The sequence below is a fragment of the Kluyveromyces lactis genome (assembly GCF_000002515.2).
Source record: "Kluyveromyces lactis strain NRRL Y-1140 chromosome D complete sequence".
Lineage (NCBI taxonomy): Eukaryota > Fungi > Ascomycota > Saccharomycetes > Saccharomycetales > Saccharomycetaceae > Kluyveromyces > Kluyveromyces lactis.
In genome coordinates this window covers 30,353-44,376 of record NC_006040.1, presented here as the reverse complement: position 1 = coordinate 44,376, position 14,024 = coordinate 30,353, and the positions used below count along the sequence as shown (strand labels likewise).

General features: G+C 39.2%; 5 protein-coding genes across 5 annotated transcripts; 2 read left to right on the top strand and 3 right to left on the bottom strand.

Moving 5' to 3' along the window:
- Nucleotides 1-1,174: 1,174 nt before the first annotated feature.
- On the bottom strand, nt 1,175-2,962 carry PHR1 (deoxyribodipyrimidine photo-lyase PHR1; the record flags this gene model as incomplete). The annotated part of the gene is made up of 1 exon (XM_453092.1): nt 1,175-2,962. One exon carries the CDS (start codon nt 2,960-2,962, stop codon nt 1,175-1,177), a length of 1,788 nt encoding a protein of 595 aa, XP_453092.1.
- A 1,125-nt stretch (nt 2,963-4,087) lies between these two features.
- On the top strand, nt 4,088-5,086 carry NUC1 (ribonuclease; the record flags this gene model as incomplete). Its single annotated transcript, XM_453091.1, has 1 exon — nt 4,088-5,086. One exon carries the CDS (start codon nt 4,088-4,090, stop codon nt 5,084-5,086), a length of 999 nt encoding a protein of 332 aa, XP_453091.1.
- Nucleotides 5,087-5,138: 52 nt separating this feature from the next.
- On the bottom strand, nt 5,139-5,873 carry PEX2 (ubiquitin-protein ligase peroxin 2; the record flags this gene model as incomplete). Its single annotated transcript, XM_453090.1, has 1 exon — nt 5,139-5,873. The coding sequence occupies one exon, from the start codon at nt 5,871-5,873 to the stop codon at nt 5,139-5,141; it is 735 nt and encodes a 244-aa protein (XP_453090.1).
- A 1,141-nt stretch (nt 5,874-7,014) lies between these two features.
- Nucleotides 7,015-8,100, top strand: KLLA0_D00396g (Zn(II)2Cys6 transcription factor domain-containing protein; the record flags this gene model as incomplete). Its single annotated transcript, XM_453089.1, has 1 exon — nt 7,015-8,100. One exon carries the CDS (start codon nt 7,015-7,017, stop codon nt 8,098-8,100), a length of 1,086 nt encoding a protein of 361 aa, XP_453089.1.
- A 3,644-nt stretch (nt 8,101-11,744) lies between these two features.
- KLLA0_D00374g (uncharacterized protein) lies at nt 11,745-13,415 on the bottom strand (the record flags this gene model as incomplete). Its single annotated transcript, XM_453088.1, has 1 exon — nt 11,745-13,415. The coding sequence occupies one exon, from the start codon at nt 13,413-13,415 to the stop codon at nt 11,745-11,747; it is 1,671 nt and encodes a 556-aa protein (XP_453088.1).
- Between the last annotated feature and the right edge of the window lie 609 nt (nt 13,416-14,024).

Here is a 14,024-nt window from a genome sequence, read left to right as displayed (position 1 = left end):
AAGTTCTTTTTTGTTTGATGCAGAAGCGGCCATTTGCGCGTTACTTGCAACAGTATAAAATATCGAATATAATGTAAAGGCTGTAAGCTGTATAATTTTGTAAAGTTATTGCGTATTATTCAAAATTTCAATATATGGAACTTGGATTCATTTTTATTCGGTAACGCAAAACCTGAAGTATAGATCTTTCAAGTTGTAATGTCCGAACAAGTCGCTATTAACGCAAAATTGTCCGAGACAACAGATGTTTATCCAAACATCCATAGTTCCAGTGTTTCGAATCTAACTGGGTTCTGCCGCATACAGTGACAAACCCCTAGACAAACTCTGTAATGGCAGGCAATTCGAGATTCACAAAAAAACTACTCTTAATTCCGGATTATTTTGTTGGGTCACCGTTTTTCTTCCACGGATAGACAAAATCGCTGGGTTTCTGGGCGATATGCAATTCGTTAGCCTAAATAGCACACACGTCACGTGCTGTGTGCATAGTGCGTCCTATCGGATTTTCTGTGCGGAAGCACATATGACAGAACAGGAGAAGCGTTGCCCAAACAAGCGATAGACATTTTCGCAACAAATGCGGAAGTGACTACATTTTTCCGGTGCAGAGCCGTAGCTGCCGCGAACAACAAATTCCCAGTTCTTTTGTCAGTAACTTTTTCAACTTCATATACTTACTAAGTACATTTAAGAATTCTGAACAACAACCATTAGTTGAATTACGGAATTTCTCCAAACTGGACAATAAGAGTTTTCCATCAGATTTCTTTTTTAATGACATCCAAGCTGCGAAGGTACCACTCTGCGACTGTAGTCTCTTGTTCAAGTGCTTTTGCTATTATATAGAAATTGCCTTTCGGACCGATTATAATCATTGATGTGGGTATGAAACACCAGGACACGTAGTAAAACATGGCAGGACGTGGATTCATATCGAAAGCTCGATGCTATAGACGACTAAAAATTTGGCACATTCTGTTAAATTGAAATTTAGAGTATACCCAGTATCTACTTATCACTTAACTGACTACGATCACATGAAATTGTCTCGTTTCTTTCATAAACGGAGACAAGAAAAGAATTGTGCCGAGCTGCTGGTCTGCAGAAAAGTGGGTATATACGTATAGGTGGCTAGGACTGACATCATCGATATCGCACTATCTACCTTACGCTACATAACTTCTCTAAACCTTTCAAGTACTCTCTCTCTTGAATCTCTCAAGTCAACAATTGCATTCGGTTTTGGCTCATGGACATTGTCTGAATCATTCTCATCATTTTCAAGCCAATGTCTAATGAACTTTCCTTCTGGATCATATTTCTCACTCTGTAACTTCATGTTAAACACTCTGAAATAGGGCTGGCAGTCAATACCGGTGCTCGCACAAAATCCCCAACCTCCTACATTAGATGCTGTATCGTAGTCGATCAAATGTTTACGGAACCACCGCTCACCCCAGCGCCAATCAATAAGTAAGTTTTTTGCCAAGAATGACGCAGTAATCATACGTGATCTGTTGTTGATATATCCTGTCTTCAACATTTTAAGCATTATTGCATCAACAATGGGGATACCAGTTTCACCGTAACACCATTTTTCGAATAGGAAAACGTCATTTTCCCATTTAATGTTCAACGTCTCAAATTTAAAGGGAAGGTCCATCGATAAAAATGGCCAATAACTGATGGCATGCTTATAGAAGTCCCTCCATGCCACTTCTTTGATGAAGGTCTCCAAAGAGTTATTCTTTTTAATATCTTTATTCATTAACCGGGAGTTGTTTGCCTGATAACTCTGGTTTAGAATCGTTCTTGCACTAATAACACCAGAAGTGACATAGCAACTAAGTAATGAAGTACCAGTCAGATCTAAGAGGTCTTTATCATTGTTATACTTTGACGCTCTTTTACTTATAAATTCCGTCAATTTTTTCAACGCTGTTTCTTCATCTGCTTTTGGTATGTTTAAGGTTTGCTCTGGCATTTCTGACATGAACTTGTCAGGTAACTGATATTTGATTTCTTCAGGATTAACTTTTTCACGGTTTGATGACTGTGGTATTGATGCTTCAATGCAAATTGTATGCTTATCCTTCTGATTCGCTTCAAGAAATGAGACCCATTTCTTATACCATGGAGTGAAAATGGTATACTGGCTTCCCTTGCCAGTTTTTAATATACCCGGTTCGATGATACACATGTCGTGGAACAATTTTAGAGTAAAATTGGCGGAGTTGGAACTCTGAGTTTGCAGCCGACAAATTTTTAGATCCCTGTACAATTCGTCTACTTCATACTGTAGGTTGGCGGTTACTAAGATATTGGGTGATCCACCTTTTTGATTCTCATCATTATCCTTTTTTCTTTTCTTAAGAGCTGGCTCGTCAGCATCAGTATCATCTTTGGTATCGTCCTTCGAATTACCATCATAGTTTTTGCTAGCAGCAATCTCTTCGATGATATGGCTAAACCATTGTGCATATTCACGAGAGTTGGACAAACACGGTGATTCGGGTATGAAGTATTTCACATGAAGTCTAACCCCAAGTTTGGCAAGTTCTCGACTCAATGACCTTAATGCATCGAGCTGGAACTTCAATTTCCATCCGCTTTCCATATGGGCGATCCAATCGTGCTCGTTGATTACGTATAGTGCCTCAACAGAACCACTCTTTGACTGGTTCAACGCGTACGCTAATCCTGTATTATCACGGACACGTAAATCACCCCTAAACCAATGGATCACTAGCCTGTTATCAACCGTATCATCCAGCTGTTGCCTTGAATTTTTGCTGTCAGCATGGATAGAGTCCCCCAACAACGCTAGAGGTCTTTCCCTTTTCCCATTATTAAACTCATTCGCTTTTTTGAAGGTGATAGGATTACGATAGTAAACAGGGTTCGGACTGAGACACTCGGAGACGTTTTTTTTTATAGAATTACTGTTGCCAACCCGCATAGTTTTCTTATGTCCCACTTTTATTAGCCTTGCCTTAAGAATAAGTAGCAACCTCAAAATCAGTAGTAATCAGAAGCAATTGCACGCCTCTATTCAGCTTTAACTTCCTTGACAAAAAATTCGAATTACTGATATCGGAGTCTTGAAAATTTCACCGTTGGTGCAGTATGTCTTATAATATTCCTTTATGATATTGGAGAAGCACGGCGTTTCGAACGGTCTTTAAGTAAATTGTTCTTTCTTCAAAGGAATCACTCACACACAGGACTGGTATTGAATTGGATTGCAATCTCCACTACTGATCAAATATTGGTCTTACAATAAATGACAAGTATGGAATGGGGCGCCCTTCGTTCTGTTTCATTGGAATATTTTTGTCTGATGGCATAGATACTCACTTTTAAGGTTTTCTATACCGTTTTGCCATGCTCTTTTGTATGTCGGAAGATTGATAGCAAAAATACTACGGAAATGAGCAAGAATGACAAGTCAAAAGTGGTTGCTTTAGAACGTGTAGTCCTGACATATAAATGTATATACATACCTAACTGGGCGTTTGTGGTTCCTTGCGATTTCCACCCAATGCTGAAGCTAAGATAACGTGCTGTGTCTTCCTAAGATGAACAGAAAGGAACATCGAAACATGGACAAATCCAAATACCATTTCAATGGTTCAATATTTTTCAGAAACCCGCCCTATTATTCGAACTGGTAATATATAGGTTTCCGCCGCAGTTAGCATGTACGATGTTCATAGTAATCGTTATGACATCCGTGGTTTTTGTTCAAGAAAACAATCATAAGGCTCACAACTTTCATTGCTATAGACGCTGTGACAAAAATATCTTCTATTTAGGACTAGGATGTCCTCGATTCTGTGATGCTGTAGCACTACTGCAGCATTACTACTAGCAAACGCTACTAAATATTCAACTCATGCACTTATTGTTGACCTAAGCCCTTATTCATTATACTGTCCGGAGTGAAAAAAAAAAAAAAAAAATTCTCGTAATGCATTCCAGCCTAAAATAATACAAGAGTGTCATCCCAGAAGCTGCAATCACCAGAATATCATTTAATTGTCAAGTAATTTGAATCGCTTGGTGCTGAGGAAATAGACCGGCCATGAGCTTTTCAAGAAACGCTTTTAGTGCGTTAGTCGGTGTTGGTACCGTGTCGTACTTTTGGGGGAAATCTAGTGCACTATCTGGCGGAAACTCTGGTACCTCATTCCCGGGATCCACTGGTAGTAGCAATAACATTCCATCAGATCCCAGTTCCTCAAACCAAGCTGGTCGCGTCTCGTTAGTTGGAAGTAACGTTGATCCTGGTGCATTCTTCAAGTACGGATTCCCTGGGCCAATTCATGATCTGGAAACAAGACAAGAGTTCATCTCGTGCTATGATAGGAGAACAAGGAACCCATACTGGGTACTTGAGCACATTACACCAGAATCCTTAAAGACAAAGGGTGCTGATAGGAAGAACTCTATATTCAAGGAAGACGAGCAGATTCCAGAGATGTTCCGCGGTCGACTAAAGGATTATTTCAGATCCGGTTACGATAGAGGACATCAAGCCCCTGCGGCGAACGCGAAGTTCTCCCAACAGGCAATGGACGATACTTTCTATTTGACTAATATGTGCCCTCAAGTGGGTGAAGGTTTCAATAGAGATTACTGGGCACATTTGGAGTATTTCTGCAGACAATTAGTCGATAAATACAACAGTGTTCGAATTATGACAGGTCCCTTATACTTGCCGAAGCGAGACCCCAAAGACGGTAAGTTCAAAGTCACATACGAGATGATTGGAAATCCACCTAACATTGCAGTCCCAACGCATTTTTTCAAGTTGGTCGTGGCTGAAAGACCTAAGCAGCTTGGAAATGGTCGTGATGATGAGCTGCACGTTGCCGCATTTGTCTTACCAAATGCTCCTATTTCGAACTCTACAACATTAATAGAGTTTGAAGTACCCGTCAATGCATTAGAAAGGAGTTCCGGCCTGCAGCTGTTGCAGAATGTTCCAAAGGAGAAGAAGAAGGAGTTGTGTAAACAAGTGCGGTGCGAAATAACTGTAAGAGAGTTTAATAATACTGTTTTAGCATTGCCTGGGAAGTAATAACGTATATAGATTTGGCCTAGGTGTGAATATATAGGGTATAATAAACACTTTAGCAAAAGAATTTTGGGTTCTTAGTATTACAAACTAGGCAATGTGACTGTTCCACTTCCAACGCACAAGTGTAGCAATACCTTGTATTGCAGCAAGTGATTGTAAATGCATTTGTAGCGACCTCACCACAAACAGGGCATAAAGTATTCTTTTGCGAAAACTTCTCACCAGGGGCCCCAACTGAAGAACTACCACCGGCAATAGCCTTTGCAGCTGCCACCGCAGCTGCGTTAGTACTTGTCACAGAAACGAATCCGTTTTTAAATAACGATAGACCAGCTATCATCTCAATGGAAGCATTCCAGAGCATCTGAACCTCAGATGCTGATGATCCTGAAGTAGTATCAGAATACGAGAATCCCGGTTGGAACACTGCAGGGACTCGGAACAATCGATGCAAAAGAGAGGGACCACCTGTACCCGACGTTAAAAATTGTAAAAGATGGATCAAATCTAAAAGTTCGTAAACCAAATTGGTCCTTTCAAACCGATGCAACAGATGTCTTAATACCACGGTAACAGCAAATAACCGCCAACGAGAGCATTGATAGCCAACACCAGTGAGAACACTACCATATGTTGCGACACTACCCTGATGCCATCGCCTACTCCCAAGTAAGAATACCAGAATTTCAACAACTATCTGCGGACAAGGAAAACCCAAATCCGATTGAAGTGCCCTGGTGAGCTGCAGATCAAGTGAAACTCCATCTAATTGAGCAACCCTTGACATATTCGGATCGACAGATAACGTATTGCGCTTAAAACACTCACTACCCTTCGTTACTTAGTGTTAGCAATGAAATATTTCACCGGTACAAATTGCAAAATAATAAAGCAGCAGCGTGACTTCCAGATAATAAAACACAGTACCTATCTCTCTTGATATAGATAGATGTCTCACTGTAATACAATCGGACAGTATGGATACCAGGAACTATGAGACCAGGGCTGCGATAACTCCGAAATTATATTCCCCGTTGTTTGGATGGCCTCCAGTTTATCCTTACTTCGAGGGCATTTTTTTTGCTCTTTGTACTCGGTACTTTTATGCCAAAGGCTATTCAGTTATTCGTTTCGTACGTATCTGACTGAGAGCTTCTACCGCGGAGTTAGAGAAAAATCTGCAAGCAAAAAAAGCACAGTCAATCAAACAAGGAGAATGCAGCAGAAAATGCTACAATACTTTTTTGGGCCGTAGGCTTCACGTTTTGATCTATTAAAGTGTGTCTAAACGCCGCAGCGCAGCTTACCTGAGCTTATGTGATATACACCGAATAGTCTACAACATCCGTTTTTGTCAAGTGAGCCTTTTCGGTCAATATTGGGAAGCAGCTTATTATACGGGGATGCTTTTACATACCGCACCGGTAATATACCACAAAAAAATATCGGACACACAGGGTTATGGACTGGTTCCGTCAATCGCAGAAGGGTTCGGTTCAGAGCCTGGTTCTTTGTTTGTTTGTTTTTTTGCCTGCTAGTGTCATCAACGGGGAATTACTGAGAGCCCACCTTAAGGGCCATTAGGACTTTCTGGCAGTTTTTTTAATCTCCTGTTATTTTGAAGTTCGAAACTCCAGAGTTTTTCCTCGGTTAAAGCTAATTCTAGGAGATGAGTTACTTTATAATGCTTTAATTACATTTGCTTTTCGATATCAAGCCATCTATATGTACATAAATATATATATATATATATATATATATGGATGTGAATGTAAGTGTATGTATAGATATACGCGGGCACTTGCCAGTGGTTGTTGGGATAACGCGCAGATTTCATCCCATTAGTTCTCTGAGTGCCGCTGGCAGATACTGGCTACCATCCGTTCGTACCTCTGCGTGCCCCAAATTTTTTTTTCCTAACATTAAAAATGCTCAAACCGTTGCGGTCTTGTACCAGATGCAGAAAGAACAAGGTAAAATGTGATTCTGCAAACACAAGACCCGGTCCTTGCACTGCCTGTTCGAAACGTGGTTTGGTGTGTACGCTGGATTACGTCGTACCACCGCGTCGGTCTGATGAACTTAAAAAGCTTCATCACAGTGTCTCATGTGTCAAGGGAAGTGTCGAACGGTTGTTAAAAAGTTCAGTTGTATCCTCAACGTCCATTGATGATCAAAACGAGGAAAATGCTTATAGATTTGGTTCCTCCAGCATTATTGAGCTTGGTAACGATGACGCTGGTTGTCATCGCGCTTCTACAACTACTAACAGGAATAATCAATCTCAGCACCAACACCAAAACGAGCAGGTCACGTGGGTGTCCATCCAAAAGTCTCTCGCTGGCGTGGTACCCAGTAGGATTATAAAAGTATCTGATGATTTCTTCATCAGGTTGATGCTAAAACATAGCTCGCTCCTTATCAATAACTTTGAAATAGATTTATTTGATTTGGAAGAAGTCTTGTTCGAATTTATGTTCATTGTCAAATCTTTGCTTCCGAGTGAACGTCTGCCACCTTTTAATAATGCAAGTCAGTTACTTTCATCTAAAGAGGGTTCCCTTTATTTGATTTCTATCATCAACTTTTACTTTGATATCCCAAATTTTGATTATTTGGAGTTTTATGATCACGTTTGCTCGAACCAATCCAATTACCAGGTTAATCAACTGTGGTTGTTCACAAACGTGATTTTATACGGACCAGCATATTTCAGCTCAAAAGTTACGCAGTTCTCTCTACCGTCCTCGTGTCTACCATTACAAATGCAGTGTACGGGATCCTCGTTGTCCAATGACTTAAGACCTGCATTTGCTAAACTATATTATTCTTCCGACTTCAAATTCCATTGTCCCAAATTGTACACCTTGCAGGAAAAATTCGCTATTTTCAAGGGAGATCCATTGTTGCAATTGATTGAATTCAAGTGTAAACCACAAAGGATAGTTCATGGAAACTCAACCTCGATGTCGCTTTCTCAATTATCGATCTGTCAATTCAACGATCAGAGATGACTGAAAATAAATGGACATTATTAGTGTTCTCCTCAATCTCTCAATTATTATGATATTTGCTATGACCATTTTTGAACACTCTGTATCGCAGAATTGCCATTAAATTTACCAATCGGGCAATGACACTCAGAGTGTTGTTATGAAATTATTTATTTAAACTTATTTATTCATTAAGAATCTTATTTATTCTAAACTTGTACGAGGGTTTCAGATCTAGCTTTAATCACTAGTTGATTTTCATATCTTTAGCAGTCTTACTACACTGGTTCTGATGTGCCAGTTAATATTCAACTACTATCCTTTCATCAAGATCAACAACTTTTGGCCTTGAATAACAATTCAAGTTTATGTTACAAGCTGGAAAGATGAAATCAAACGTACAGTCAATCCAATAAAGATCACATGACCAATAAAGATACTCCGATTAAATTGAAAATGGAGACTGAAGTGTACCTATATCCGATGATTGCGGAACAAAAAAGAAACCGGGGAGTTATTAAGCTACCAAGCGGATCACGTCATCAACAGTGGCATCAAAAGAAATTACAATTCTCGAAAACTGAAAAAATCTCTAAGTTAGCTTTCCGAGGATCGGTAATAGTGTTCCTGGCGTCATTGCGGTACCTGTAAAACGGAATTTTTTAGACTAGTGGAGTTTTCAAAGGTACATTCAAATACCTCCAATATGCATGTAAATGAGATCTCATAGTAAGTTTTTTTGAGAATATCCGTAGATTTTTCATCCGCTACTCTGATAAAGAGAATATACTGAATCAGTAATCATAGTCCACAAGAAACTGGCCGTTAAAGTATCGGAAAATGTCCTGGCTTGACATGGCGCCTCCCCCATCAAATTAACTACTGTCAGAATCAGGAAACTCCCTGATTCATATTACACTGACCAAATAAGGAAACTTCATTGATTCTACATGCGTCAAATCTATTTACTAAGTATATTCTCACTATAGTTCGTTGACCCTTGCGTGCAACTTCATCTCCCAATCTGTTATCTGCAGCTTCTATGCATTTTATGCACAAACATAAGACGTCGCACCATCATCAATCTAAATGTGAAGCTCCCAAGCATGACACTAGAGTTATCACACTACATTTTCATCCTCAAGGTAGATTTTTGGCATCATACCTCATCGACACTCCCTGATGACTGGCAGTACTATAGAGTCTTGCGTATTCCGTTCAGATCTTAATCAATGGTCGTTTTAGTCTAGATGCTCAGATGTAGCTTGTTCGCAATTGAGTGTTCTATTCATTTGCATTTGCTCCATTTTTAACACATCGTTTAGTGCTTCGATTAAAAACTTCATACAACGGTAGTCCTGTTCATTTCATGAAAAGGTCCCGTACTTTAACAATCAAGTTGAACACTTCTGAAATCTCCTTTGGTGGAACAGATCTAATATTGGGCGAATTGTCTTCAGTGGACACTCCAATACGGGATATTGGTGGCCATCTATGACTGATTTATAACTGGTCTTCTGTCTTTCAATCCAGTACCAAGAATTGACAGCTTTAACACCTACTTCCCCGCATAGATACTTTCTCAATAAACAGGATAACAGTGGATTACCTATTGAATGGCGTGACAGCATCTGTCAGTATCAGTGTTTCCTTACGCATTATCTATTAAGGTATTGAAAAGGGCAGAACGCCGTTGAACACTACTTTGTTTGAGAATATCTGTAATGTCACAGAGATCTTCCTCTTTTGTGAGGTTTGTAATTAATGTACCTATCGTGCATCGGAACGTGGGAGTACGGGACTAAGGACTCTCACATGATATTATTCTCAAATTCAGTGTGAACTATATAATGTCCTTTGTTTGAGCTGGTGTTTGCTCCATATCGATTCATTGACATTATTGTCATTGCGGAATATCGGGCTGCTGTCCCACATGGAGAGCTAATGTGTCACACACCAGCATTAAGAACAACGAAATGTTCCTTGTTGCTTAATTGACCTAGATAAGCTCTTGCAAGTTCTTAATCCGTTGTGCGTATGTATTTTCCTAGGCCAGTACTATAGAAGATATAAGCACAAGTCGACAAAGAAGGGGAAGAGTCATGACCAGTTTTTCATATAAAAAATTCTTCTGCGCCCGATCAAGATATGTGATAACGAGCAGCTCAGTCGCAGGGCTTTGTCGGAGGAAATGCGGGAAATACTGAACAGTTACGCTATACCAGAGGTGGGGAATCTTTGATCTCCGTCATACATATTGAGTTTCTTATGGTTACTGAAAGGAGTTAAGTTTTTCTTGCCGCCTTTGGTGGTAAATTAGCACTGGATAACAGATTTGTGCATCTTCCACGATATTGAGTTCAAACCTTCCGACTACATTGTGTGCTAATATCACTAACAGAAATAAAAACATAAGACCGTTATTTATTCTTTTGCAAATCCAGTCCAACACGAGAAGTTAAAGCAGTCTATTTAGCCGATATCATCGTACGCCACAAGCTGGAATTGGCGTTCTGTAATCGATTTTGAATTGATCTTCGGCTGGTATGAGCTAAGAATGAACCTATAACCCTTGATGAATGTTTCTTAGTCTATGCATTTTTTTGTATTACTCTTGTGAATTTTAAAGCCGTTGAGAAAAGTCTGAATGATGTCTATCTAGCATCTGGAATCCTATAGTAAGCATTCTTTGAGATGAAGTCAACTGTCAGTAGAAGTCTTTACTACAGATTCGATTCGCATCGTCATCGATGATGATCTTGGTTTCTGTATTAATGTCATCTCTAGGATGTAGGATGCGAAGCGGTAGAAGATTTATTTGCCAATTCCTAGAAGAAATACCTCTTCACCTTCAACATGTATGTCTGTATCATTTAATGCCTTGAGCGATACATATGAGTTTTTTTTGAAATAATATAACAGATAACAGATGCTTTATGCGGTAACTCAAATATGACGTCCAGATTCTACAAATCAGTCAATGTGCGTAGACCAACGTCTTACACCAGTCTGATATTTGCCATAAGACATTTCATGAACATCTACATATATCTCCATTATCGGGCATGAGACTGGACGTATTGGTCACCATCTCTTACTTGCTGTAGACCTCGCCAGCATAAGTTATCGACTAATCTGAGTCAAGGCAATTCTTTTTTTTTTTTTTTTCTCGAAGGAATCATTGCTAGCAGTATTCACGATTAGCTGAACATTACAAGGAATTTCTTGTGACATGATTTCAGGGTCGATCTAAGCGATTATCTCATTTTGTTGAGATTCATCTAGTAAGCACGATTATCGTATCATATTCTGAATACCAGAAAGTCCTTCTGTTTCTTACAAAAGGAAGCAGGGCAAGAGCAGAAAGAAAGCATCCAGTAATTGTCCGATTCAGTATTTGCAGACAAATTTCCCTAGACATTACATAAAGGACCTACGGAAAAGATACTGCCATACATTAACACATCGAGAATTACAAAAACGATAACAAGAGCACAAAAACAGGAGCATAAATAAAACACTTGATCAACATGCATCAACAAATAGTTCATTGGGAGAGTAATACTGCTTCATAAAGGTTATTAAGCTTATATTTGTCTTCTCTGATTGATTACTATTGGAGAATGCCTGCTGGATGTACGGTATTGAACGTAAGATCTCAGTTATCAGGATGACGTGTCTGTTCTTTCTACATGTTCAACAGACAACCTCTTACCAGCTTCTAGCATAATCTGGGATGTTACTTCTGGAAGTTGGGTGATACCGTCTCCAAACACCTCGTCAACTTCTTCCAAAGATCTTCCTGAAGTTTCAACGAAAGTGAAATAACAAACAACGATCTCAACAGCTAAGAAACAACAATAAAAGATGTAGTATTTCCATTCAATAGCATCCATTGCAACTGGATTGACAAACCCATTGAATATAACTGAAATGCTAATGGCCAACTGGAAAATTGTAAGCCCTTTACCTCTCAAAGTATAAGGTAATATTTCAGTTGTGTAAAGATTTGGGAAACCGTTGAATCCGAAGTTGTAAGAAAGATAATATAAGAAGATCATTGCCAAGACACCATTTGCTAGAGACTTATCCTCGAAATTGCGCTTTTGGTTTTCTGCAGACAATGCTGTCCAAACAACGTAGCAAGAAGTCATGGAAACTAAAGATATCAAAAATAACTGTCTTCTTTTGAAGAATGGGGCGATGTAACCTATTAAAATTAGTGAACATAACCAGTTGTAAAGCATTAGCCAACCATTCCATTTCAATTGATCATCAGGATCAGTTATACCAATAGAGTTGAAGACTTTTGATAGATAGTAAGACACTAAACCGTTTCCGGAAAGTTGTGTGAAAATTGCAGTCCAGATCAAAATCCACAACCTATGGCGATTACCAGAAGTTTTAATGAAATCAGAGAACTTGGTAGACTGGGAGGCTTTTTCTTGTTCAATAGCCAATTTAATTTCTGCTAGCTCAAAATCGATCAAACCTGCGTATTCCTCATTATTTCCTGCGTGATATTTATTTAAGATTGCTCTTGCTTCAGCATCTCTGTTATGGAACACCAAATATCTTGGAGATTCTGGGCATTTGTATAGCGCGACGAGCTGAACGAGTGGAAACAAAGCTTGAATGATAGATGGAATTCTCCAGTTCCAGTGGTGGGCTAGGTTCCTGCAGCCATAGGTGACCCAAGCTGAAACAATAGCGCCAAGGTACCAACATGTATTATATATGGAAGTACAAAGCTCTCTGTGAGGGGGATATGATATTTCTGAGATCAAAGCTGGTGTGGCAATACTAATCAACAATACTCCAGAACCTAAGATAATACGTGAAGCAACAAACATACCGAAGACGTCTTTTTTGTCATAGTCCTCTGGTAAACCATTGATCCATGTACCAGATAATGCTTGGATGAGGACACCAATGCAAATCAAAACATTACCTACATACATTCCGACTTTACGACCATACTTGTCAATGATGTATGGTGCAAGTTGGAATAATATAAGCATACCAAACACCATACCATTAGAGATAACACCCAACTCTGCACCATTTGGATTACCCATCGCGTTGAGGTAATCCGGCATAGCATACAACCCGTTCAAGAGAGAACCATCGTAACCAAGGTTCGTAGAGGATAGGGATAAACCAACAACGAACAATGACAATGTTCTTAGATAAGGCACCTTGTAGAATGGCTTACCCAAGTCAGGCAAGACGTCGGACATTATCATGTGATGTCTATCATCTGCATTGATTTTGTCTGCCGAACAAGAATCAGCGACTTCATATTTTGCATTTTCAGAAACTGAATCACTTGACATCGAATATTTCGTTGTCAGGTAGACGACACTATTGTAATACTTCGAACAAAGTTCTCAAGATGCTTTTATTGGCATTAGAGTGAAATCGATAAACAAGGACTGTATAGAAAACTGAAACTAAAGTATTTGGTGAAATAAGAAAGTATATGCGCTCACTTTAACCTTTTATATTAAACTTTTCGGAAATGTTACCATAACATACCAAAGAATACTTAAACCTGGGGATATTTACGTAAGAGATGGGGTAGTCGCTGCGTTTGAAAGTATCAACATTTGTTGAAATTGCAAGGAAAACCCACTCTACATTTTCACTTGCTTCATTCACTCGGTAAAATATAGGCAAAAATTACTATCACAATGATCATGACACTGTATGAAGCCTATTCTAAAATAGTGCCGAGTCCAATGAAGCTATTTGGATGACAATAAAATTGAAGTTCTCGAAGGGATTCCCAGGTGGTACTAAGTGTGACTCGCATTCACGGATGATATTCCTTTTTTCCTAAATCTTTTCCTACTTCTCATCATTATTCATGGCTTACTAAACTCGATTACTCGACAGTATAGCAACGAACCATCGAAATAATAGCTCATGACGAGTACCTGATC